The sequence below is a fragment of the Thermobia domestica genome, chromosome 1 (assembly GCF_964235325.1).
Source record: "Thermobia domestica chromosome 1, izTheDome1.hap1.1, whole genome shotgun sequence".
In the NCBI taxonomy this organism is placed as follows: domain Eukaryota; kingdom Metazoa; phylum Arthropoda; class Insecta; order Zygentoma; family Lepismatidae; genus Thermobia; species Thermobia domestica.
In genome coordinates, this window is record NC_137454.1 from 28665440 (window position 1) to 28692206 (window position 26767).

General features: G+C 35.0%; 1 protein-coding gene across 2 annotated transcripts in view; it reads left to right on the plus strand.

The window, feature by feature from the left end:
* Positions 1 to 25800, plus strand: part of LOC145684022 (uncharacterized) — a 155030-nt gene extending 129230 nt beyond the window's left edge. The window contains exon 3 of one of the 2 annotated variants that reach the window (XM_081755841.1): positions 20033 to 25800. In XM_081755841.1, the coding sequence (XP_081611967.1) occupies positions 20205 to 25418 (5214 nt within the window). In that variant the 5' untranslated portion in view covers positions 20033 to 20204 and the 3' untranslated portion in view covers positions 25419 to 25800. Of the gene's footprint in view, positions 1 to 6340; positions 12053 to 20032 lie in introns of those variants that run through there. The other variant, XM_081755849.1, reaches the window with a different exon arrangement.
* Positions 25801 to 26767: the final 967 nt, after the last annotated feature.

Sequence of the window (26767 nt, forward strand, 5' to 3'; positions counted from 1 at the left end):
GCGTAGCACCTACAATGATGATCACAATGGTTATATGTTCTCCATTAAAAAAAATAATTAAGGTCGCACTTGCAGCAGAGACAGTAAGTAGGAAAAATAATGGTAAAGATAACCTAACCAAATGCCAACGTTCTCCATACTTTTAATTGGGAAATTTGCCTGGATGTGGCAACAATTTCAATTCAATCGTAGCACGTATGAAAGAAGGAAAATTGCTATTCGGAGTGCGCCATTAATACTGTTGGATAAATCACGGCAATTTGTTGGTTGGCCAACATAAATTGTTGGATAAATGACGGCAAATTGTTGGTTGGCCAACATGCACTGTTGGATATATGACGACATATTGTTGATTGGCGAACATATGCTGTTGGATAAATAAAGGCAAATTACAGATTGGCCAACATAAACTGTTGGATAAATGACGGTAAATTGTTGGTTGGCTAACATGCACTGTTAGATATATGACAACATATTGTTGATTGGCCAACATATGCTGTTGGATAAATGAAGGCAAATTATTGATTGGCCAACATAAACTGTTGGATAAGTGACGGCAAATGGCTGATTCGTCAACATAAATTGTTGGATATATGACGACATATTGTTGATTGGTCAACATAAACTGTTGATGAAATTATGGGAAAATTGTTGATTGGCCAACATAAGGTGTTGGATAAATGACGAAAACTTCTGTTTGGCTAACATAAGCTGTTGAATAAGTGACAGCAAATTGTTGATTGGCCAACATAAACTTTCGGATAAAAGACGGTAAATAGTTGAGTGACCAACAGAACATGTTGGATTAAGTGATTTCAAATTGTTGTATGGCCAACATGGATTGTTATATAAATGACAGCAAATTGTTGGTTAAATGATGACAAATTGTTGGCGGGTCAACATAAACTGCTGGATAAATGTTGGCGAATTATTGATAGGCCAACATACACTTTAAATTACAATGGGCCTACGTGTTTTCCAATTTTTTTTTTCAGTTTCCAAGCATACTGATCATAAACCCATTTTGAATCAACGTATTTTTAAAATTTTACTTTCGAAATTACTAGTTCCCAAGCATGTCGATCATTAGCCTATGCTGGGTCAACGTATTTTTCAATTACGTCTCATTACGTTAACCTGAAGCTTATTTCAGTTATATGAACGATTTGCTATTGCATAACCAATATAAATTCAAACTTACGAATGATGTCATGGTCGTACATAGAAGATTTTGTTGAATGCCTCGGGACAAAATTACAGGTAAGTGAAAATGTAGTTATACAATCTGCATTTTTAAAATTTGTAAGTAAGACATTTAAAAATCAAACAAATTAAACTTTGGTTTATTATTTTGATATTTCAGTAATAATCTAGGAAAATATGGTGAAATATTAAGAACATGTCGATTCCATTATGTGACTGTTGAAATTCTAATTTGCAATGTTGCTTCTAAATTGATGAAAACTACCTTAAGATATTGTCAGTAATTAGTAGTTTAATCTAACGTAATTTACAAGCAGTAAAATATATTAGTACATTCTTGTCATTCCTTATATATTTTCTCTATAGGATTAAACCAGAAGTAGTATTAAATTTATGCCACTTTAGCTTACAATAGAGTATACCTACTGAGGAAAAATCATTCTTGAAACGCTGAATCTATGTCTTTTATTGTCGTTACTGCTCTTTGGTGATCAGTATTGAATCGCCAGATCATATTTCATCTGTACCCTAACCCAAGTCCGTAGCCAACTCAAAAATGTAGGGGGGCCGGTAGAAGTTAGGGGGGACCCAACCCAACCATATTATAGTTCATTTGCAAGCCTACCGTGAAAATTTAGAGTGGGCCGGTCCCCTAGCACCCCCGTGGATACGGGCTTGCCCTAACCTCTCCTTTGAAACCGGAAGTGTCCTTATCTCTGTATTAAAACGGAAGAGCTTAGTACTCGGTTTTAATGCTGGAATTCCATAATTTGGAAGTCAATATCGTAGTTGCACTTACTTCGTGAATCACTCTAAGGTAGTGGTTCTCAACCTAATTCTTATCACGATCCCCATTTTATCACATCCTCTTGCCAACGACCCCCTTATAATTTCTGGTTTGTAGTAAGCTTGTGTGGGAGTTTTAATATACCTATTGCGGAGATCTCATGATATGCATGTATTTCTATAATAGTAGAATTAATTTCTTGTATATAATGGACACAGTAACTTCCTTTAAAGCGAATGGACTAAAACCAAATTTGGTCAGTTAATTCATATAAGAAGTATTGAATCCGATTCGTCAGACTGTTTCAAAATGGAGGTGTTTCAAAAATTTTAAAACTTCATAACTCCCTTAATTTTTGGGTCATACGAAAAGAAAGTAAAGTGATTTCTAATTTTGGTTAAAAAAAAAAAACTTGGACAGTTGTTAAAAAAGTTATTGAGTATTTTAAATGACTTGATAATGTGCGTCACGAATATTGAACCGGACATTGCCGCACAAATAGTATCACACTATGTTCAGGTACTGTACCTTATTAGCTTTCAATTTTGATTATTTCAATGTGCAGGTCCTGTTGCATTTGTATTTTTCTGTTATTTCAATATGCAGTTATCATTAGTTTCGTATCGTACCTCTTTCATTTAAATTGATTTTTAAACAACTCTGCAGTTTTTAAAAATGTTAGTGGGCCCAATTTTTGTCGTTTTTAAGACTACGTATAAAAATAAAAATAAAAAACATGCCTATCAGAACAAAATTCAAAATAATATTTGAAACTATTCTGGCATTAGATTCTAATTATATTTATCTCTTCTGCTTATCTTCGCGAGCCGCGTGAAATCCTCTCACGATCCGCCTAGGGGTCGCGACCCCCTGGTTGAGAAACTCTGCTCTAGAATTTGATGTATATTTAAATAAGATACTTTTAGGGTTACTTTAACTGAATTTTTTAAGATAACGATTCTATTTTATTTCATAAACTTTCGAAACGGTATCGATGAGTTAAGTAACATTTATTACCGTGAAATAATTTCATTAATTATCATTAGAGAATTTAGACACATGATTAATGTCATAACTTTGAGACAAAGGCCCGTATAAAAGCCATAGGGTGAATCACTAGTAAACTTTGTAATTTCCATACTTAACTTTTCTGCTTGAGACGTTTTTGGGTTTCGATATTCTGACTTCGACATACTGACGTCATATGACACTATAGTATTCGCGCCGAGTCGTGAAGCTTGACCTAGATCTATTGATTTCACCACCCAATAGAACGCGAGGGTGTGTTCCAGTCGTCAATCCCCATCCATCAAATTTTTTCAGTGTCGTCTCTTGAGCTACACGGAAAACGTATCCCGAGAGTACAATGTTGTCGGACTGGCGCCAAGTTCCGTTTTGTTAATTGTTTTTTGGTGCATTATATTTTTGTTGTTACTATTCGTGTTATTGTTACCATTTTAGAGTAATTGTTACAGTGGTTGTTGTTGTGCAGTGTTATTATTAGTAATTTTTAATGCTTTTTTTAAATACTCATTTACTATCTCTTCGAAGTTTGGCAACATTGTTAATGAATTTCAGCTGTTTGACGTTTCTCCAAGTCTGCGCTCGGGAAACGGCTTCACGAATTGTACCGAAGTTTTCCGATGCATCGGAGCTCAAGCAAAATATTGCTATGATTGGTTTAGAGCACAAGCTTCACGACTGGGCGCGAGTACTATATCATCATAGCCAGTGAGAAGTCCTATTTTACTAAACTGGATGATCTGTAGTGGTAGATAATGAAGGGACAAATATCAACGTGTTCATTCCTTCTCACTGCTGCGGAAATGGCCTTTTGCTGCACTTTTGTTCACGGTAATGAAAAATCTTTGCTTCGAAGGAAATGGACGGATCTTGTTGTTTGCAACATAAATGCCAAGAGTAAGATTATTTCTCGTGCACCTTATATTTAGAATGTTATAGTAACTTTAAATTCATTTATCTTGGGAGCTCCTACGTGGCTAAGCGGTTAGCGTACGCGCCATTGGCGTGGGAGACCCGGGTTCGATTCCCGGCGGGAGCTCATGTGGTTCGGATTCCACGTTAATCAGTAGGTCCATGTCTCATATAGCCTCGCTGCTGAAAGGGACGCTAAACTAGAATCAACTCAACTCAACTCATTTATCTTGGTGAAATTTAAGAAACGGTAAAATGAATCAGAACAATAGTGTTGACATTCTACTATTCATTATTACCATCCAAAGCGTAGATCGTTTACATGGAGCAGAGATTAGGCCTACGTAGGTAGAGTTAAAACAGTTCAACAAATCGAAGTGTATGAGTTGTGCTTGATTTATCCTCTCTTGACTAGAAATCTGCACGGGCCGGAATTTTTAGCCCGGACCCGACCCAGCCCGTGAACTTAGAATGTGAGGCTTAACTCGAATCCGAAATATGTTTTAGCATTTAGGCTCGAGCCCGGCCCGAGCTCAAGTGATAATCAAATGAGCCCGAAATAAGTCCGAATTACAGAAACTTAATAATTAACGTAAAATCGTATTTTTATTTCAGGAATTAGAGGTTTAATTTTGCAGTTGTGCTTTAAAAGTTCTCCAGAAAAACGGTCCAATAAATATTGTTTTACAGTATATTTACAAAGTTAAGCCCGAAAAGGCCCGAGAAATATGGTTGTATATTTAAAAATTTACGGCCCATGACCGGCCCGGGCCCAAAGTAATATATGCTTTGTGGGCCCGAGTCCGGCCCGCGGCCGTGCAAATCTCTACCTCTGATACATATAATGCGCCAGAGAAAACGTTTCAGAGAAAAAAATTCATATCAACTAATTATCTGCCTTCTCTACATTGAATAAGCTACATATCTGAACTGACACGTTACGCCAGGTATAAATGCTTACACTTAGAAGCATGTTGGACTGTTTTAATGAGGTTTAAAGCCCCAGCTTAGCTTTGAGAATATATGACAATGTACTCCAGCTTAAAGTCGCATTCGAACAACCACTACTCGGATTTTCATCCAAGGCAAGTACATCATGGAACTATGTGCTTTGAAAACACACACTTTGACCAGTTGGTTATGAATAAGTTACTCAATATACTACATACATGAATCAAGTGTAAAGCGATTATTGTTAGAAAGGATATGAAGATATGTAGTTTGGAGGAACATCATAGTTTTCAAATTTATCAATAGCATTTCCTCGTTGATTTCTATTAGTAGTAGGTACAAAAATCCGGGTTTTTGGATACTTAGATAAAAGGCAAAGCGGCTTTTTGAAATCAGTACAGCTTAAAATGTGATTCAGCTTTCTATCAAAATTCTGTTACGGTTTTTCAAAATTTGTTTCGATTTTCTGCAAAATCGGTTTCAATTTTAAAACCGATTCCGTGTTTGTATTAAATCAGTTTCGATTTTAAACCCGACTCAATTTTCTAACTTTTCTGGCTTCTTCGGTTAACTTGCTTTAAAACAGGTACTAAAAGAACAAGAAAGGATACTGGCTTTGGCGCAAATCACACTGCTATCAATGAAAACTCAAAACTATTGAAGTAAAGTCAGTTTGGTGAAAAACTGAACCAGTTTTTGAAGAAAACCAAAACCGGTTTTATAAAAACTAGTTTCTCTCATCCGCACTTTTTTTTTTTTTTTTTTATCACGGTCTGTTGTATCAGCTTCCTTGTTCCTGACGAATTGTTTTACGCGTATCTTTCCCTAGAAAATTTCTACTGAAAGCAAAAGCTGATCCACGGTTTAGATCCAAGTGAGATATTGTGAAAAGTACGCAAAGTGAATGTGGTAAGTCCTCTTCACAGTAATTCTAAACCCTTCCTCATGAAAACTACAATAACATTATGAAACATTATGAAATGACTGATGAAGAAAAATCCGACCTTGCTGTGTTGATCAAAAACGAAACACTGCTGACATTATTGAATACAGTGACGACTACTGACTGAAGTCCCATCGATACAAAATATAATTTTATTATTAGAAGATAAAGGAAAGACAAGTTTCCTAATGTCTTACTCTTCTAGACACTTAGAGATCAAAGGAAGTTCCTGATAATTTGAAAATGTTTATTCAAATACGTCTGTGATGCTTTACTTATGTGATTGCTTATATGAAAACTTTTAACATAACTTTATAAGATATAGTATCGTAATGTTGGAGATTGTAAGTGCCTTGCCAATTTTCTAAGGACGAAAGAAGTTAGTATGTTAACAGTGATATGGGTTAATATCTATAATGTCTCACAATTCGAGTACGTTACTCTCATCAATCTTTGTTTTTATTCGATCTCAATGTAAATATGAATCATGAACTTCTGAATATTGTGTTCTTTCATTTCAGTCTTGGTTTTAACTGCGATTGTTGAAGAATATTATATCATGAAGAATTGACAAGCCAAACCTAGAAGTTAAAGCCCTCATGTAGGTCCCAGTTATCACGTGTCCTGGAAATATAATTACCGGATTCCAATATATAATGGACACGACAATCATCTATAAATCACAAGAATAATTTGTTATTTAGAATACTTAATGTGAAAAGCAGCTTCAGCAGATGGTCATTTGATTAAACAATGACAAAGCCTATCGACATATCACAGAAGGATTACAATCAAATAATTCACACTGAAGCGGGAAATACAGTGATAAACCCATATATTCTAGAATTCGAGCATTCTGAAAGTAAAACATTTAATTATAATACAGGTAGGTTTAAAAGGAGACTTTCGTCGAAGGAAGATAAAATTGAATTCCTATTCGATGCTGGAAGTGACATGAACAATAACGGACGTAAATGTAACAGGAACGTTGCGCAGCTCCTTCCTGGATTTCATTGTCCACCTTCTTCATTGGCAACGCCACCATTCAAAAATTACAAAGATGGAAACGATAAGGGTTTTGAAGATTATCCACCAATACTTCCAGGAGCTTCTGTAGAGGAAGAACGACCTACAACAGATCTACAAACAATTCGCCATGGTAGCTTCAATGGCGTGAAGTATATTCATATTGATGATCTTAAAAGGAGGAATGCAACTAAAACTGAAAAAATCAAGTGTGTTGGAGGGCATGTAAAAAGAATTTGGAGAACTCCTGATAGTTCTGTAGCTCTGAAGAACCAACGCTTTGTAGATCAATGTTCATTTGAAGAAAATAAAGAAATGTGTTCGAATAACAAGCACACGAGGATGATTAAGGATTATTGTTCTAATTTTCCATTCTCTCAGAAATGTTTAATGCCATTAAACCAACGTTTCTGTTCCTCATCTTCCGACAATAGTAATCCATCTTTGTGTTCAAGGCCACAAGCAGATTCATTTCCATGTGAACAAAATCCTAATGCAATTGATGGAGAATCTCGTTTCATTTGTACTAATTCAGGCAGATCTATGAAACCAGTTTGGGAACAGTATTTCCTTCCTAATGTGGAAGACTTAACAATATTTTCAAATCGACCCATGCGTGAATTCAATAATAGCCAAAGGGAATCACTGTCATTACATCAACAATATGCAAATTTCTACCCTGAACAAAGAGATTCAGTATTCATTTCTACAACACAAGCATGTGTATGTCCTAATAATCCATCAATATCCTCTGCAGATTCTAGTACCAAATTAACAAGTAATAAGCCTGAATATGATTTTTTAAATTTGCGGAAATTAACGAAACAAAGCTCTATAGGGAAACGTAAATCTAGCAATTCTCGAAGGTCTTCAACATCTGACAGGAATAAGAAGGGCTTCGATAAACAACAACCAAGTGTTACATCAACTGAATCTGCTACATCAAGTAAGAAAAAATTAGTACCTCCACTGACAGACCCAGACAATTTAGCAAATATTAATGACGAAGATGTTAGTTCAGACCCAGACAAGTTAGCAAATATCAATGACAAAGATTTTAGTTCAGACCCAGAGAAGTTAGCAAATATTAATGACAAAGATCTTAGTTCAGATTCTAAGTCAGATAGCAAATTACCACTTCATGAGAAATCCACCAACTCTTTGCCTGATCAGAATTCAATGCCAGAAGAAAAGGATAGCTCAAGTGCAATTCATCCTAGCACATCATCTTCGAAAGAGGAGGATAGTATTTCCGTTAAATCTCTTCCACAACCAGAAGCTGAAGACGAGTTCTCTGAAGGAGAGAAAAGCTTGCATGTAATATACCCTATCGTGCCACTAGAATCTCCTACATCCATTAAAGAAAAATTGGCATCTTCAGTGACAGACCCAGACAAGATAGCAAGTCTTAATGACAAAGATTATAATTCAGATTCTAAGACAGGTAGCAAATTATCATTTCGTGAGAAATCCACCAACTCTATGCCTGATCAGAATTTAATCCAAGCCGAGAAAAGTAGCTCACATGTAATTCACCCTATCTTACCACCTTCAAAACAACAGGATACTATCACAGTTCCCTCGCATCCACCATCAGAAGCTGGTGACAAGTTGGTTCTTTCTCAACAAGATTCGGTTCATTCAATTGATCAACCAAGTAATGGAACAAATATTCCAGATTCTAAGACAGGTAGCAAATTATCATTTCGTGAGAAATCCACCAACTCTATGCCTGATCAGAATTTAATCCAAGCCGAGAAAAGTAGCTCACATATAATTCACCCTATCTTACCACCTTCAAAACAACTGGATACTATCACAGTTCCCTCGCATCCACCATCAGAAGCTGGTGACAAGTTGGTTCTTTCTCAGCAAGATTCGGTTCACTCAATTGATCAACCAAGTAATGGATCAAATATTCCAGAAGACCAAAATTTAAATCACTTGAAAGAAAGAAGTCAAACAATGCCCCAAGGAGATAAACGAGAGTGTCCAAATCAAGTGATATGCCCTTTTCAGATTGCTAAGAAAGAATCTTGCTTTTGCAAAGCAGAGGAGCAAGAGTTTGTGACGGAACCAGGTGAAAAAGAATGCATATGTCCACCAGACGAGGAAGAACGTTTTATGTGCTATCTCATCAATTATTTAAGTTCTTTGTTTATGAAAGGACAGATCGCAGAAGAATCTTCACTCCAAGAAGGCATTTACACTGAGAACCAAGATGAACTTAAAACTAACCGAGATGCATCTCGTCACGTTACAGATGATTCTAGCGCTAAAAGAGAGGACCAAAAAATGCAATATGACCAAATGATATACTATTCAACAGCAGAAAATAAATGTGTAATAATGCCGAAACTACAATGCAGTACAACTGCAGAAGACAAAATAAACAGTAATGTACACGGCACTGATATAAAATGTGAAGCTGAATCACGATATGTTTCATTAAGAGATAACATTTTCACATTCCAGAAAGACTTTCAGACGGAAAGTAAGGACTCACTCAAAGAAAGTTTAAAAATATTTATTAAGAATTACCTTGCTCAGAACCAAAATAAATATGAACCTGAAGTCCAACATAATCCTATAATGATGCGTGTTGCGAATCAACAGTTATTGCAGAAACCTGGATGTGAAGTAAATAGCATAGCTGGTATTGGTAGTGTAGCTCCAAATAATTATCAATATTCAGCAAAAGGTATGGAGTCTAAAGTGTGTATAGAAGTCTCCCGAAATCCATCCAATTCTAATTGTTTATCAGAAAAAAACATTCTACCCAGTAGACCTACACTTCAAGAGAAGCAATATGGAAGTAAGCATTCACAAACTGATCACACTCTTTCGAAAACTAGAGATGCCTTCACACAAATCACTGAACACTTAGAGGTAGGAGATATCAATAATCAAAGGTGTCAAAGCAATCATTTTATGTGTCACACAATAGAGAAAATATTTCTTAAAGATAATATGTCTCAGACTGATGGGAGTGAAATATTTCAAACAAGAAAGAACCATGAAAAAAGGAAATCAGAACTTCTTGATCAAGAAATTGAACTCTCAAAACCAATCGCACACCGTGTCGAAGGAATTTCTGTGCCTGCTTTTCCCAATACAACATTATTTCAAACACATAAGATAGGTTTAGAAGTCACCCCAAATGGTAATTTACACACAGTATTAGATAAGGGTAAAGAAAGTATATTATTCAAACCGATTAAGGAAAATAAATTGTCAGTACATACGAGGAAGCAAGGTAAAGAGAAACAACGCAATAGAAAAGTGTCAACTCCGAAAATATCTGGTTCTACATACATAAAGGATAATAATATTTCTGACACCTATAATAATCTGATGCATCGAGGAACTGAAAACAACATTTTATATAACTCTAAAGCAGAAATACAAGAACCTAACTTGAAAAGAGTATTTGAAAATTCCCTAAATAGTGAACATGATGATATCAATAGCATACTGTTCGGAAACGTAAACAAAATAAATGTTCAATCAGATAGCAGGAAAGAGAGCAACGCTATTAAAAATGCTCTTAAAAGTCGGTTGTGGCCAACTAGAGAGACTTTTTCACTCCATAGAGAGACTTGTAACGAAAATATTCATCAATGTGGAATTCATCATGAATCCACGGAATATCAGACTAAGAAAGAAATGTCTATACTACCTGTGACATACGCGAAGGATAATCGAACTATTGATATTAGTGGTAATAATAATACTAAAAATAATACAACAAACTCCACCTCGGAGTATAAAATAGATGAACTATCAAGCATCAGCAAGCATAATTTGAAAAAGACTGATAGTTATATAATACATCCAGTTGTAAAACATAAAACGGGTTCCAGATACACAAACATGAAAGAAAACTTACCAAGTTCACCTATAGTATTCCACAAGCGAAATTATATAAACTCTTCTTTGACAGGGCCAGTCACAGAAGGTAGCGAGTATGGAGATTCTGAACGAGAAACTAGTTCGTCGGAAAGTCTTGTGTTCAAACAGACTGCTGAGCAAAGGCGTGTGATTCCAGAACAACATCTTCTGTCAGTAAGGAATGATACATCATCTAACGTATCCACGAAATGTCGTAAACTATCTAAACGAAATCTGGGATCGAATACATATAGTCGAACTGCAGGCACTGAAATTGCACCTGGCATGATACCTTTAGTTCCAGTAGCCAGATCGCACCACTATACGCACCGTAAAGAAGTGCCAAAACCAAATGCATCAAAGTCGATTGTATCGCATACAGGATCTGATGATGCAAAGATATTAAGGACTAATAGCAAAATTTACATAAATTTAAATGACACTTGGTTTCAAATTGTTGGTACAAAATCTTCTAACACTGATCAAAGTGACCCAGATATCTTGAGTGTTACAAATTCACAGCATAAGTATAGACAAAATAAAAATTGGCATAAACATGAAATTAGAAAGCAGCCATTTAACGCTCCCAATGTACCGACAAACAACTGTAACTATCCTTCTGTAGCTGTCAACAAAAGAAAGAAAAACAGGGTTACTAGTCAACGTAACGGAGATGTATCATGTGAATATCATGAAGATATATGGGAAGATATTGACGAGATGGGACGGACAACTGGAGATGAAATATATGAGGAGTCTGAAAAGGAGGATTTTGCTGTATATCAGATAGTGGGGAAGGACCAAAAATTGTACAACTTAAAAACAATTCTTCCCTCTGAAAATATGCAAAGATCTTATAGGTTTCAGAAAGGTCCAGAATTTGATGACACAGACTCTGATTGTCGTTATTATGTCACAGATGAAGACAATCAGTGGTTGATCGAGGAGTGTGGTGTGAATTCAGATTCCATGAAAGTCATTGGCCAAGGAATCAAATCATTTGAGTTTCTCTAATTTGGAGATTCATGTACATGATACTTCCAATCATTGTTGTTGGCTACTTAAGCAAAAAGTATATTGTAATAGGCTCTTTAATTTGTGGATAATTTTAAAAATCGTGTAGGGTTTATTTTAAAATTTGTGTTTCATAATTATTTACGTGTAAGTGTCATTTCAATGTACCTTTATTTGTTATTAGTTGTTATTATCTTTTGGTCTTTTCAGGTGATATTTATAATAGTGCAACAATCGTGTTATTTAAGCTTGACGCTACAGTTCTGTTAAATAAACCATGAGTTCTATATGAGATAATTTATATTCAGATTTTTTTAAACTCTGTAAACTTTTGTTTTACACCAATAAAAGCATAATTATTATAAGCTTTCAACATTTGTGTGCGTTTGTAATCTTTATTAATATGATAACTAAGTTAGTCGTAAGGTCATCACAAAATAATTTGGTACGCATGAAGTCGATGGTGGTACAATACGTATTGTGCTGATTTGTTAGCTAAGTCGTTTTGAACAATGAAATATAAAATGCAAATGAAAAACTTTGTTTTACCTACAGAGTTGTTCAGCATTTTCCTAGGTGAGTATTTTTGCGGGGTCCTGCAATGAGAATTGTATGCACTACGCCAGTTGTGGTACCATTGTATGCCATTTGCTTTGAGGTGGAGCCTTGGTAATTAGCTTACCGTGTGTTTATTTGTGTTTTAAACATATTTTAAAAATAGTAAAGGTACAGAAAAAAGCAGGTAACATTTTCAAGTAGCTGGAACGGTAGTGTTCCTGATTGGCACATATTAAGGAAATGGGATGATAAGTTTAAACAAGCAGTTTCGCATCTGTGTATGTTGCTGTATTTCCTTAATGACAATAAACCTAGTCTTAGTAAAAGACCTTTACAACCCCTGAAAACAAAGAAAGGGTAAGACAATCTATCTACCGAAATCCAAGACTGTCTGCGAAGAAGCATGTCGCTTCTCTGAAAATATCAGTGCAATCGGTGTGCCGTATTTTGTACAACGGGCTCCGTTATTACATATAGAAGGTACAGTTTATTCAGGAATTTTCAACATGTTATTATGAATTGAATAGACAGTTCTATGAAGACTTTGTGGTTACTAAAGACCCTAGTGAAAGAGTGGCAGTGTGGTGTGGTATTGCAGCCTTCTTCCTGTATCTCTTTGAGGATGAATATTTCTGTATGGTTACAGTAATCACAGAGTGCATACACTGGAAAATGTAGTGTTTCCATGTCTTCGACCGTTAATTGTTGATCTCGCCAGAATCTACATGTAGTAAAATGGAGCTACAACACACACGGGTCGCCAGTCTATGAGTAATTTCCGTAGTTTCTGCGGAAATTGTGTGATCTCCCGATTTGGGAACATTAACTGTCTTTCTGCTTTACCAGATCTATCCGTGTAGTATCCTTGCGAATATATGAATATCAAAGTGCTCTCAATACGAGTATCAGAATCGCAATATTAAAACGAGGAATTCAGGAGAAAGTGTGTCAATTCCCGGAGCCATGTTTCTGCTTGTGTTGGAATCTCTTAATTACAGAGTCCATGGATCTTACAATCGCAACGGACAACATCTACTTGAGGTGAGTGCTTAGAAGTTACTGTACTAACGGTTGTAACCACTGTGGTATGTATGTTGTAACCACTGTGTAATAGTAAACCTTTCTGAGGCATTTTTCAATAACAATACACAGTTTGCATGAGTATAGAGTTATTTAATACATATTTCAAATGGTAACCGAAAGCTACCCAACCCTGTATATGGGAATCAATTTAGAAATCTGAATCAATAGTTTAAAGACAAGAAGTTTCGTTAAATACTTCAAATTTAACATAATAAAGAATACAGTCCGAAGTTAATAAAACTTAATTACATCATACGCATTTAGGTATACATAATAATGTTTCGAAAAAATAAAAAGAATGGTAATTGGAGCGAAGATATTGTGTTAAACATATATTTGGAGGAGAAAATTAATGACTTTTAGATGTTTAAAAAGTACTATTAATAAGAATTTGAAATTTAAATGGCAGGAATAGACAGGATAATAATGACGAAAGAAGGAGAAAAGTAGATATTTGTGAGTCAATAAAGGAGTGAGTCACGGGAAATCATACCAAAGGTTTCGTGTGGAAAGTTGTATAGCATATAGTGTGAAATAAGGAAAAGAAACGTAGACATTACGAAAGAAGGGTGAAAAGTGACTGAAAGAGTTTCAAATGTATTAAAATCAATGAAGAAAATTATGTAGATTGAACAAAGAGCTAATAAGAAATTGGTGGTGAAAATTATGGAGAAAAAAACAATAACGGAGATAAGTAGAAAGGGAAAAGGAAACTGAATAGGGGATTCTTTGAGAATAAATTATATTCTGAAAGGTGAGATAGAAGGTATGAAGAAGTAAGAAGGAGCGAAAGAAATGTTTCCGGTGGTGGCAATATTAAATATGGCAATTTTTACAGCAAAACAAATTGATTTGTGTGCGATGTGATGCGTTGAAGATGCTAAATCGCGTGCAATGATCTACCAATGATGAGATAATAATGGTAGCGACATGATGCGTATCAAAGTAGAATTACATCATTGATAATTCTTGGTTCATTAATTCATTCTTGTAGTTTTTACTTATCTAAAAAAGGTACAAGATTGTTACCTTCCTCTTTTTCTCGTCCAATCATCAATATTCCATTTTAAAATGAAACCTTTCGGTTTAACGTCCCACGATTATGCCCGTTAGGCTAAAGGAGACGGATGATTAAGGCAAGTGAATGGTGATGGAAAAATTACTGGAATGAAATTGTGGAGGAGGAAACGAGAGCACCCCGAGAAAACTCACGAACACGATCTTGTTCACTACAAATGTACTTGACTGGGAATCGAACCAGAGATCCTACGCAACAGAGGTAAGCACTCTACCATTGAGCCAACGTGCTCCTTAATCTTCCCTTTAGTTTGACGCAGTTTTCCACTCTTCCCTATCATTGGGTATACTTTTCGTTGCGATGGACATTTTCTTCCCTACATCTTATTTGGCCCGTACATATTAATGAAGCAAACAAGTGAAAGAATTTTTTAAGAATTGGAAATTGTTTTGCTTCAAAATTTTGGGAAAGATTTTCCTCACTATGTCCAGATTATCTCAAATACAGTAAAATCATGATCTACTTTGTGCATGTAATGTTTATGTTATTTCAGAACATCTCCACGTTGACTCCTAAGACTTCGAGAAGAGGGTATCAAACAAGATATGTATACGAGGGACGTCGTAATTATATTTCCAGAAGCTTCTAGTTATAGATGATTTGCAGTGTTATCACAAGGTCATTGCGGTTATTGGTTGGACTTAAACAAAACGATTTCAACGTGATTAAGATTCCTGAGATGTATGCTTGATAAATTGTTACTAATGATATCAGATTCAGTTTTTAATCTTAAACGTTTTGTTTTAATTTCTAAATAAAGAAGACCGATATCAATGATGAAAGCAGTGGTTTATCTCTTCTAATTATAAATACGAGTAGTTTTTTCATGACCTTTTATAAAATGTTTTCAACAGAAGTTTAAGAAAATAAGATAGCTACTTAGCTAGTTGCACCAATATATCAGTGTAAGTTGAGATGATTCCTGTTAGGTTTGACATTCAGTCTGAAAGTAGACAAATGGCTTGTAATGAAAACATTAAACATAATTTTAAAGGCCACAACACAAGTTAGTTTATCCAAAGTCAAAATTCAAGTTTAGTACCAACAATACATTCTTTGCAAGCAACAGTCTACGACATACGAAACAACGGTTTTATTATTATCCGACATGAACCACATTTTTAATGGGTTCTTTCAGTGCATCCAAATCTATCGATGGTGAGGAGAATACAATATCCTCAATAGAAAATACAATTCCGTGTAAAGCTAAATCACATGGTATTCCTGAGAATTGAAGCATTTTTTCAAACTGTTCTGTTGTGTAGTTCTGTCATTGTAAATCTCAACACATCACAGATCGAGATACTTGTTTGAACACAACAAACTCATCACGCCAAAACAACCTGACTCGCAATGATCGTTAAAAGAATAACGAGTGTATAGTTACCAAGGACACATGACAAAGTAACCAAATCATAATACTAATGACATTTTTTTTAGGTAAACTCTGACTTTTGTACCTTGCATTTACAGTACTTTTATTTAGTCATCATGAAAATCAAAATTTTTTCTAGTATTAATCATTCAGTTGTTATTTTATACTTACGTAAATTCGTTATGGTTACTGTCTTACATTGATGAAACCGTCCAAACAAACATAAAGTTCCAAGTTATTGGCATAATGTTGCCGATAATAGGTTATTTTCATTCATTATAAACTTTGTTTCATTCTAATCTATGTTGTAGCTATTATCATATAAGACACGACTGAAGTTTACTCTCAGTTAAAATAAACACTTGATATACACCAAATACTAGTGTTGAAAATATCTCACACAGGATCTTATATATTTTTAGCACGTCTGTATTAAATACCATAATTTTTACATGATTCTGATTAGCTACCGCAACAATTCTTTAACATTTTTTTTATGTGTAGCCTAATATCTCATCAATTATCCGAGTACTAAAACTATATGAGATTTCATCAATACCCAAATGTTTCAATGTGAGTTCATGTCTATTGTACCATCATAACAAATCCGTTTTTTGATGGGCTTGCTGCACAAGGAAATCAACACCAATTTTGGCCAATTGAGGCATATGTTATCTCTAAGATGTTTATCTAAAGCTCCTTTCAGAGCTTAATCTTTCATGTTAAAATATTGTTAAAAAAAAAAAGAACTCTTATAATGTAGAAAAAACGTGTTAAATTATCCATGTACTTAAGCGTATCAGACAATTTTTATGTCTCATTTTCTAACTACTGTGGTAAATGGACTGAATACATCAACTAATCACTACTATTACTCTGTTGGCTACTGTTCAAAGTATGCAGGAACTATACGAATATTGTGACTCCCATCACAAAATTTCGTTCGATCATATGGCAAACTTTTGAAACGGACAACTCAGAAAGACTCATAGACGAGTCATTTTAGCTCAAAATTTTGCGATTGTTTTTTTTTTTTTAAAAAAAAAACCTTATAAGCATGAGGCTTTGAGATTAGATGCTTTCGGTTGTAGTGAACAACATACTAAAAGTCCGACAAAATCACAAGTGTACTACGGCCGCCATATTGAAAAATGGCCGCAGTAATAAATCCAGTTTTTTAAAGTTGTGATCAATAAAAATGCTTTATAGTCATGGGGCTATGTGAATAGATGCATTTTGTGACAATGAAGAAGATACTGAAATCCTCCCAAAAGCGCAATCGTGTCATGGCTGTCATATTGAAATCTGGACGTTATAATATGAAATAATTAGAAGACGTTATGAATTCTTTATACACATGCACTTCGTTAGCTATAATGAATAAAATACAGAAACCCTCATGTATTACTTCTAGCTAATTGCAATATTACAGTCATTTTATGTTAAGATCCTCAAAGGTAGTGATACACTTTTCTTCTCATCAGCATCAGTGAAAATTAATTTTATACAAATATATATATATATATATATATATATATATATATATATATATATATATATATATATATATATATATATATATATATATATATATATATATATACGGTGCGGCAGCTATTTTAGAACACATAATATAAGTGACATAGTATCCTGTATGTCATTGAAACACACGTTGCCGGTAAACATGGCAAACCCTACGCTACCCCAGGAAATGAAGAGGCATGCAGTCATTGTTTCCTTAGCTGCAGGACATCCCAATTCCAACATAGCTGCTTTCCTGAAAGTCGAACTGTTATTCATCTTCAAAGTTCGGAGAGAACTGGAGGCCGCCAGTGGTGATATGGAAACCGTTTTCCACAGGAAACGACATTGTCAGAACTCGGACAGGACCAAGACGCCCGAATTAATCGCTTCCGTCCAAGCTGTTGTCGAAGCGGACCCAAGGAAGTCCATGAGGTCACTTGCAAAGGAGAAGCAGGTGGACGAGGCCACCATTCGACCTGTAGTGTATGAAGACCTCCGTTACAAGTCGTACGTGCTCCGAAGAGACCAGTTCATGTCCACGACAACCAGGGAGAATAAAGTGACCCGCGCCAGGCGCCTTTTGAACAAGCTGAAACATTCGGAGTAGCCAGAAATGCTTTGGCTCTTCTCGGATGAGAAAATCTCCGTCCAGAACCAAAAGGTGAACCGCAGAAATGATCGGTGGTTAAGTAAAACACCCGAGAAGGTTTCGACCATCATGCACACCAAGTTCCCGCCTCCGTGATGGTTCTGAGGGTCCTGAGCAGTGAGGGCGACGTGATGTCTCCACATTTCTTTAGTAAAAGTGCTAGAGTCAACGCCGTTGCATACGTGTGCGGCTTGATCTCGGGGTCTTCTGGCTGCGGCACTGTTTTATCCTTCTTCAGCCTAACGTTCGAATATGCGGATTTTCATCTGCTGTCATCGCTATCAGCATGTTTCCATGATGAGCGTAGTATCCGTTTGTTTGTACAACAAAATGAACTATGTTTTGTAGATTTTCCGGCAGAAAACGTGATAGCTTAACTATGCTAAACAGATGCATGGCGCCCATTTCGCACTAAGGATTTCGCCGCATTGAAAACCAGACGGAAGCGTATACTTTAACAATGTACGGGCAAAGTAGACACAAACTTGAACTAGGTTCATCAGTACTGATGTAGTGGCGAAGCATCCTACAGGCCAATGTAAGCCATCGTGAATGTGATAATGGTCCTGGTTTTCTGTTTGCTAGATCGGTAGTACACATTCCTGTAGCAACAGCCTTACAAATTTCAAAGAGAGAATTCTGGTCGCTGCTTAAACCATCTGGTTTTTCCATTTCAGACACCCATTCAACGGGAATGGGTGTAAAGGAGACGATCGGTGAACATTCAGAATCCTTAAATTTTCTTCCGATGGGACCGGGAAAAGCGTTGGGTCCGATCGTCCCACCATTCAATTCGATAACCAGGTGTCGGAATGGCAACTCCTTGGTATGAAGAAGGCAAATGAGATGCTGCAGTGCTTCTGGGCCGGTTCTTGTCGCTTCTTGTGAAGATCCTGCAGGATATCTGGTTTCGTAAGTAGTGTGTGGCATAGAATTACACAGCAGAGTCAGGAAATGAGGATCTCCACCGGAAGCATTTCAAGTGACGCATGGTGACCCGAGAAGTGGCCGCAATACTGTCGTACCGTCGATCGGTTTTTCGGCTCCTGTTCGAACACACCTCACTGTGTCATAGAGACCATCGTATTCGTGAAATACAGAACCTACCGGTTCTCTATATACCCATATCGACCATGGTACTCACCGGTCAAGAAAGTAGGGAATCACTGGACATGCCCTTTGTGTTTGTGCTTTTCATACAACTAGAGGCATTTATTCACAAAGACTCATGTTTAAAAGTTTTCAAACTGTTCATATCTTTAAAATAATCTCCATGATAGAGTGACCATTTACCAACATAACGGTCATAGCACACTTCCGACTTTTGATGGCTTTAAGTTTGTATGCTTTGTGTTTCACTACTACGGAATGCGTCTATGCGTCTTTGCGTAGTCCCATTCTTGTAAGTTTTCTTTTAGTTACAGGTTCATATGAATATTTCATATTGTGTCGGCCATTTCCCAATATGGCAGCAAGTGGCGTATTTAAGGGGCTTCCAGGCTTAAGCTTCGCCCGAAATTGTATTTACTATATTAAAGTAAATGAAATATTTTGCAGAATTTTCACACTTCCAGGAACAAAGGTAGCGAAGCCTCCCCGAAACAAAATCGTAAATACGCCACTGATGGCAACTTAGCAAACCTGTAATTCTTTTCCAACTTTTAGTATGGTCTTCACTATAAGAAAATGCATCTATAAAGTAAGTTCCATGTTTATAAGTACATTTTAAACTGATAGCAAGTTTAAAACAATTTCTTATCTTGCGGCGGCCATTTGCAATATGGCGGCCGTAGCACACTTGCGATTTTTGGGGACTTTTAGTATGTCTTTCAAGGTAACTTTATACATCTATTTACAAAGTTCCATGCTTATAAGGATTTTTTCACCTAATTTTCATATTATGACTGGACTATTAGAGCATAATGCATAGTATATAGCATCTCAATAATCTACAAACTAAATGTGTATCAAAAGCGGTAACACTTTTACTATATTATCTCTTTTATCTTTTTCAGTCTACTTATGAGAAACAAGGATAATTCAGGCAACCTTCAGGTGTCTTCATAGCAGTCGCAATATAAAAGGTTTTCATAATAGCGTTTTACAAATAGAACTTTGTTTTCCATAATTGTTGTTAACGATTTACAGCTACCACATCTAAAATAATTTTAAAAACTAGTTATAGAGATGAATTGTGAGAATCAAGGCGAAGAAATCTGTATGTCTTCTAAGAGAAACTGCATCAGATGTGGCAAAGTATTTAATTTTGAGATACACTCACCCAACGTTCAGCAAAACGTTGAGACAAAAAGTCCTCATACTACACAGTTACGTACTTATAATACTCAACTAGCGGATAAAGCAAATGCAGGCTTTGTGACGAGGACAACTTTACCTACAGTAAAAAAATACCCACTGAAACATGGTGGAAGCCAAGGCTTTAAAGTTAAACCTAAAAATTCAAGAAGTAGCTGGGAAGGTATTCCATATACTCAAAGTTATCGGTTACCAAAGCACGCAAGAATGAATTCTTACCAACACAGCAAAATTAATGATCACCCAAGTAATCATAGTAAGCGCCAAACACCGCTTCAACGTATTCATCGTTGTTATGTCATCAAAAATGATCCTAGATATGAAGAAACTATTTCATTAAATCGTTTAGACAAACATCTATACTCAGCGAAAAAGTTAGCTAATTGCACGCCTGGAAAGCTAAATTATGACAATAAATCAATTCGGAAATGCTTTGCTCAATTACATCTTGAAAGTAATAATAACTCTGATAGTGTATGTCGACCTACAGTAAAGGATAAGAACTTCTTGATTTACGAACAAGATCAACAAAAGGGTGTGCAGAAGTACATGAAGGGAAAAAACAAATGTCAATTACATCAACCAATAAACGACTTACACGTACATCTTGAGAATAATAGTAGTACCGAAAATTCATGTCAATCTACTGGAAATGATAGGAATTCCTCAATAAAACAGCAAGAAGATCAACAGAAAGGTACCAAGAAGAGTTTGGAAACTTCGAACAAATGTCAATTACACCAAGCACCTGATGCACATGTAGATATTCGTAATAATAATAGTATCGAAACTTCATATCCACCTAGAGCAAAAGATAAAAATGATTCCTTGAAACAAGAGCAAAAGCAAGATATTAAGAAAGGAGTGATGGTGAAGAACGAATGTGAAGTACATCATCCAAAAGGTGATGTCATCCAGGGGTCAGAAGGAGTTATTCCTTATTCTAGGGACAAGCAACACTCACTTTCTCCGCATGTTCATCCTATTAAATCTGATAAAACTATTGGAAAAAATAACGTTACGTACAAATACACGACACCTACACAAAAGAAAAACTATTGGACTTGTCTAGGATGCGAACGGGCTCACGCAATTTCTACTGGTATTCAAGGAATAAATAAAGGTAGCGATCGTAGAACAGCTGAGAAAATTATCTTTGAACCCAAAAGTTTGCGAAACCGTTTTCCACAACCAGTTTCTAATACCAACCGTATACGTAACCGTTATAATGATCTTAGAAGAAATTGTGAAAGAGAAAGGATGTATTCAACAGTAAAGAATGCATTGCATCCCAATGGAAGAAAGAAGGAAGAAGCAGAAACTGGCGATAAAAAAAAAGTAGTTGTTCAAAGGGCTGAATGTATACATGACCCAGTTAGTAGAGGATTAATAAACAAAGATAAAATTACCACACTATTGGACGTTAAACGTAACGATAAGATTGAGAACACAGCAAACAATACGGATTGTTTTGATAATGCAAAAAACACTACTGAAATCAAAGAAAGTAGTTCTGTTATATCGTCAGGGTATGAAGGCAAACTAAAATCAAACTCCTCTTTTTTATACTCGTCAGATTATGACAAAGATGGATCAAGCGAACAAAATACCGAGAGTGAACATTTTATCCAATCATCTTCGTCAACTCATGAAGAGGAATTCGGCTCCACACAGAAGAATAAAATAAATAAACTAAATCGTACGGTCGAGTCACATACTGAGTCAGAAAGGTCAAGATTAAAACCAGAAGTATTAATGTCTTATATGAAGCCTAGAAAGAACAGAAGAACAGCAAGGAGACTCCAAAGGAAAGTAATTCACAGACCAAAAGGTAACAATGTTATAAAGCGAGGTTTTCCTAAAGATAAAGTGTTTCGATATCCCAGCAATTCTAAGGTACAAACTTGCCAATATTTAGAATCATCGAAACCAGGACTTCCTAAGCCATTTACAGAAGGTAGTCACAATAGAAAGAACAAAAATAATATTAAAAATAGCGAAATACGCCCTATAGAAGTAAAGGAGGATAAATGTATAACCTTCAGACAGAGTGAAGAAAAGGAAAATAAAGCTAAACTCTCGTCATACCGCAATCATTCAGATTTGCCGAAAATTTCGTTTGACTCAGTATCTGTACGATGTAGTGATAGTAGAAAGAAAGCCAAGGAAGAGGTAAGTTCTGGCAAAAAGCAAAAGATAAGTAAAAACAAAACAGTTAAAACATTTGACCAAGAGAGAAACAAATCGGAACTCTCAACGCCCGACATAAGTTCAAAATTTGCTAAGTCGAAGTTGAATACAAAAGAAGCTGGTAACACTTGTAGGAAGGAGAATACTAAGAACATAAAACTGATACATAACAAACAAGAGCAAGGGAGTAAAAGATTAACATTTAAACACCGTAAACAGAGAGAACAAAAATTAGATTCTTCTGAACCTCATGGCAATCCCAAGTTATCTACGCCTTTATTTGATTTGGAAACTACAAGTCCAAATATTACGAAGAATAAATTCAAAAATATAATATTAACCTCTAGTAAAACACAAGAACAGAGAAAAGGTGTAAAAATCAAACAACAGGTACAAAAGACAAAAACATCTCCAAAACTAGACACAATTTCCAAGTTTTCCAAAACAACATCTATGTCAGATTTTCCTACGTATTCGAACCAGCAAGATACAACAATTTTATTTACCATGAATACAAAAGCCGTACCAACTGTAGTCAAGAGAACAGTTTTGAGTAATAGGAATGCAAACAGTTTCTCCTCTCCCTCACATAGATGTAAAACCTTTTCCAAACCACCTCTTATCTTTAATGCTTCCAAGTTACCTACACCTCCTTCTGTTCGTAGTCCTAAAGCTACTAATAAAACTGGGAAGTTAATACTGGGAAAAGGTCAATTTGATATGAGTTTACAAGATGAGATGCAACGCATAACTAATAATAGGAATAATAAGAAATCTTGTAGTACATCCCAAAGGAAACTAAGCATGCGTCATTCGAAAAGCAATATTGGTTACGGTAAATGGAAACAAGCAAAAAACATTTACAGAAAAACTTCTATTTCTAACGTTCAAGAAAAACGTCAAACTCAAACAAAGAAAATTACAAAAGTTTCAAACATGGCATCACAAAAAACCACAAGGGACAGTAATTCTCCGAATTCGAAGCGAAATCCACGTCCACTGTCTGAAGGAAAGAAGAGACCTGATTCGGGGCGAGAATTTTTTGTCTTTTTTGTTTCTGAGATGTTACCAATTTTTCCATCATCTACAATATTTACACAACCAGAGCATTACAAAATCCGTAAGAGTATTGGAATTGGAGTTAAATATTTTCCTATTAGAATGAAAGTAGGGAAAAGATTTCGAGAGTTTAAAGTTAATGGAACAGACAAAATGAGAAAAACATTTAAATTAGCTCAATTAATCTCCAAATACTCAACATCTTCAGTAAAGATCTATTCGAAGAAGCATCTCAATAGAAAAGTACTTATACCAAGTAGAAAAAATAGAAGATTTCGATTTGTGGATTTAAAACAATGCGAACAAAAATATAACACACAATTAATACAAATAAATCCATTTCCTAATTTATCTTCAGTTAATAATTGTTTCAAAAATACCAAAGAATATGATCAAACACATTTAGAAGTGAATAACACAATTCATATAACTAAACCGTGTTTAGCATATAGTAGAATGAAGACAGAACATAAGTACAAGGTAGAAGAAATGCGATGTTCAACAACTGGATTAGGAATTGTAACTCGTTCATCTAGTGAAAGCAGAGCATTTAGAGGAATTCATACAGATTGTTCATATATAGGTCAGAAGGTGGCACAAAGCCAAACAACTAAACGTAAAACCAGAGTAGGATATGAAATACCTATTAGAAGAACTGGAATTCTATCATCATATTTACATACAAGTTCAAATGAAGTTTTCGATACATCCAGTTCATTTTCTTATAGTGAAGATAATTTCAAATGTGACAAATTTCATGGCAGAAGTAATGTTTTAACTCCCAATCGAACTGGTATGAAAAACTTTGCAAAACTATCAAAAATAAGGTCAATGTATTTACTTAATTACCATACAATCTCACAATGTAGAAGACAAATCGTTCCTATGAATTATTCCAACCAAAAGTTGACAGTTAAAGTATCTGAAGAGACTGTATTGCTACATTGTCAGAATTTTCCAAACATTTACTTAGTAAGCAGAATTATGTCGTCTAGGCGTGTAAATGAAAACACTTTTTTACGTAAATCTCAGAATAGTAGGACGAAAATACGTAAAATTCTTGAGATTCATGCAAAGAAATCTCTTTCTCGAAGAAATATCTATGTGAATAATCAGGAAAGAACTACATACGGAGGTGACTTACATGCGGATAATGATAAGATGATCCAAGAGAAACAAGTGCCACAAAACCATCAAGAATATATTTTGTTGCATAGATTTTGCCACAATGCTGAAATGGGCACAAGGGTGGTTCTTGAATTTGTTCAAGCAGAATATGATAAATTTATAAGAGATGGAGAATATTTTACTAACAGCAACGGTTACGAAAACAACTTTGAGACGTTTGACATTTCAGAACATAAACTAGTAACATATTTACATTTTCCAACAAATAATAACTATGATCTCACATTCAAAAATTTTCTAATTTCGTTTGAATCAACTTGTAAACAGAAAATATTAATACTTCTTGTAAAACCTTCTCAAGTATTTATTCATTCACTTAATTACCAGCAAGACCATCAACGTTTACACAGAGCACACGCTAATATATTTAACATAATTCCAAACACTTTCGTAAATATGTTAGAAACTCAAGATACGAATAACCCAGAAAGAAATGTCCACATTTTTCTTAAAACTGTAAATGGCACAGTACAATTTAGAAGCAAATCATTTCAGCATTTTTATAATATATTAACTTCGAACTATGATATACCCATTATAGGATTAACTTCATATTTCGAATATAATTGTCAGAAGAAAGATATGGTATTGGCGATTTGTGAAATGAATTCTCACAATGAACACTATCTACTAACAATGAAGCAGTAGACACTTATAGTTTAGAAATATTTCTGTTTATATTTAAAAAAATCATCATCAAAAATTGGAAAGAGAAGTTTAGATGATGAAAAACAAGCTTTCGGATTCCCCAAAAGTAGAGTCCATAGCATACTATTAAAAAAAAGAAAACGAAACTAAATGTACTATTCGCAATTAGATAGTTGTTTTGAAATGACTTGTTTGTAGAACATAATTCGTAAGAAAGAAAGCGTTAACTCTACATAATGTATTGTTTAGAAAATCATAATAAATGAATTTAAAGAGATTGGTGTTTCTCCATGTATATCCTATGTCATATAAATGTTTAAATACAAATTCGTACAAGTTGTTTCTGAGATGTATATATCTGGAAGGTTGAATAAAAACCGATGATGATAATTAATAGTCAAATGTTTTACTTAGAAATTTATGTTACATATACACATACATTTGCTGGAAATAAAATCATTCTGATCTAATTATTCTATTCTGTCACACTGTATTAAGATTATAGAATAGAACTTTTACAATATTTTTTTAACTTCACATAAAAATTTAAAAAAAAAAGTTTTCTACCTTAAGATGGAGTTTTTCTCCACTAAAGTTGGCTTTTTTTTTAAAAAAATGGGAAATTTTACTTTTTGACTTTTTTTTAATGATTTTCTTTTCAAGTATCACCTTTATTTTCCTGTGGTGGATTATGCAACTAAAAAGTACCTTTACAACATTCTTTACTTGTAAGTTGTATGTCCAATTCGGAGGTGGCTATCTTTATTGATTTCCGAACTGATATTTCAATTATGGTAAACAAAGTTATGTTTGCACATGGCAGGGGAAGTTTGTTTCGTATGCGCTGTTAAGATGTTAACGGATTTACTTTATTTATGAACTCGCCGAGTTAATCACTGTAGCTAACGAACAGAAACAGAATTCAAAAATTTACTTTCGATCAGGAATTATTGTGTGGACCAACGGATGGATGTAAGTCGCTATCACCCATTAAGATTTTCACGAACTTGGGCGGGATAATCGCCCTAGCTATTTTTGCGAACAAATAACTTAGAATTTCGTTTTCCATTCAAGACTTGTCGTGTGCAATAATGGATGTACGTATTAGCATTGCGTGCAGTAACGGATGTACGTACTAACATTAATTATTATAATTTCCACTTACGTAATCCCGTTAAAAGTTTTTTCCAGTTTCAAGAATGAAATTTTATTTTTTTAACTAGTAAATATTTTCAACTCAATGGCTCTTAATCTAGGTGAATAAAAGAAACATCTTAACTTCTTGAATTTTACGGTGAATAAGTAGAAATTTCAGTAGAAAACATTTTAGAGTGCATTTAGAATTAGTG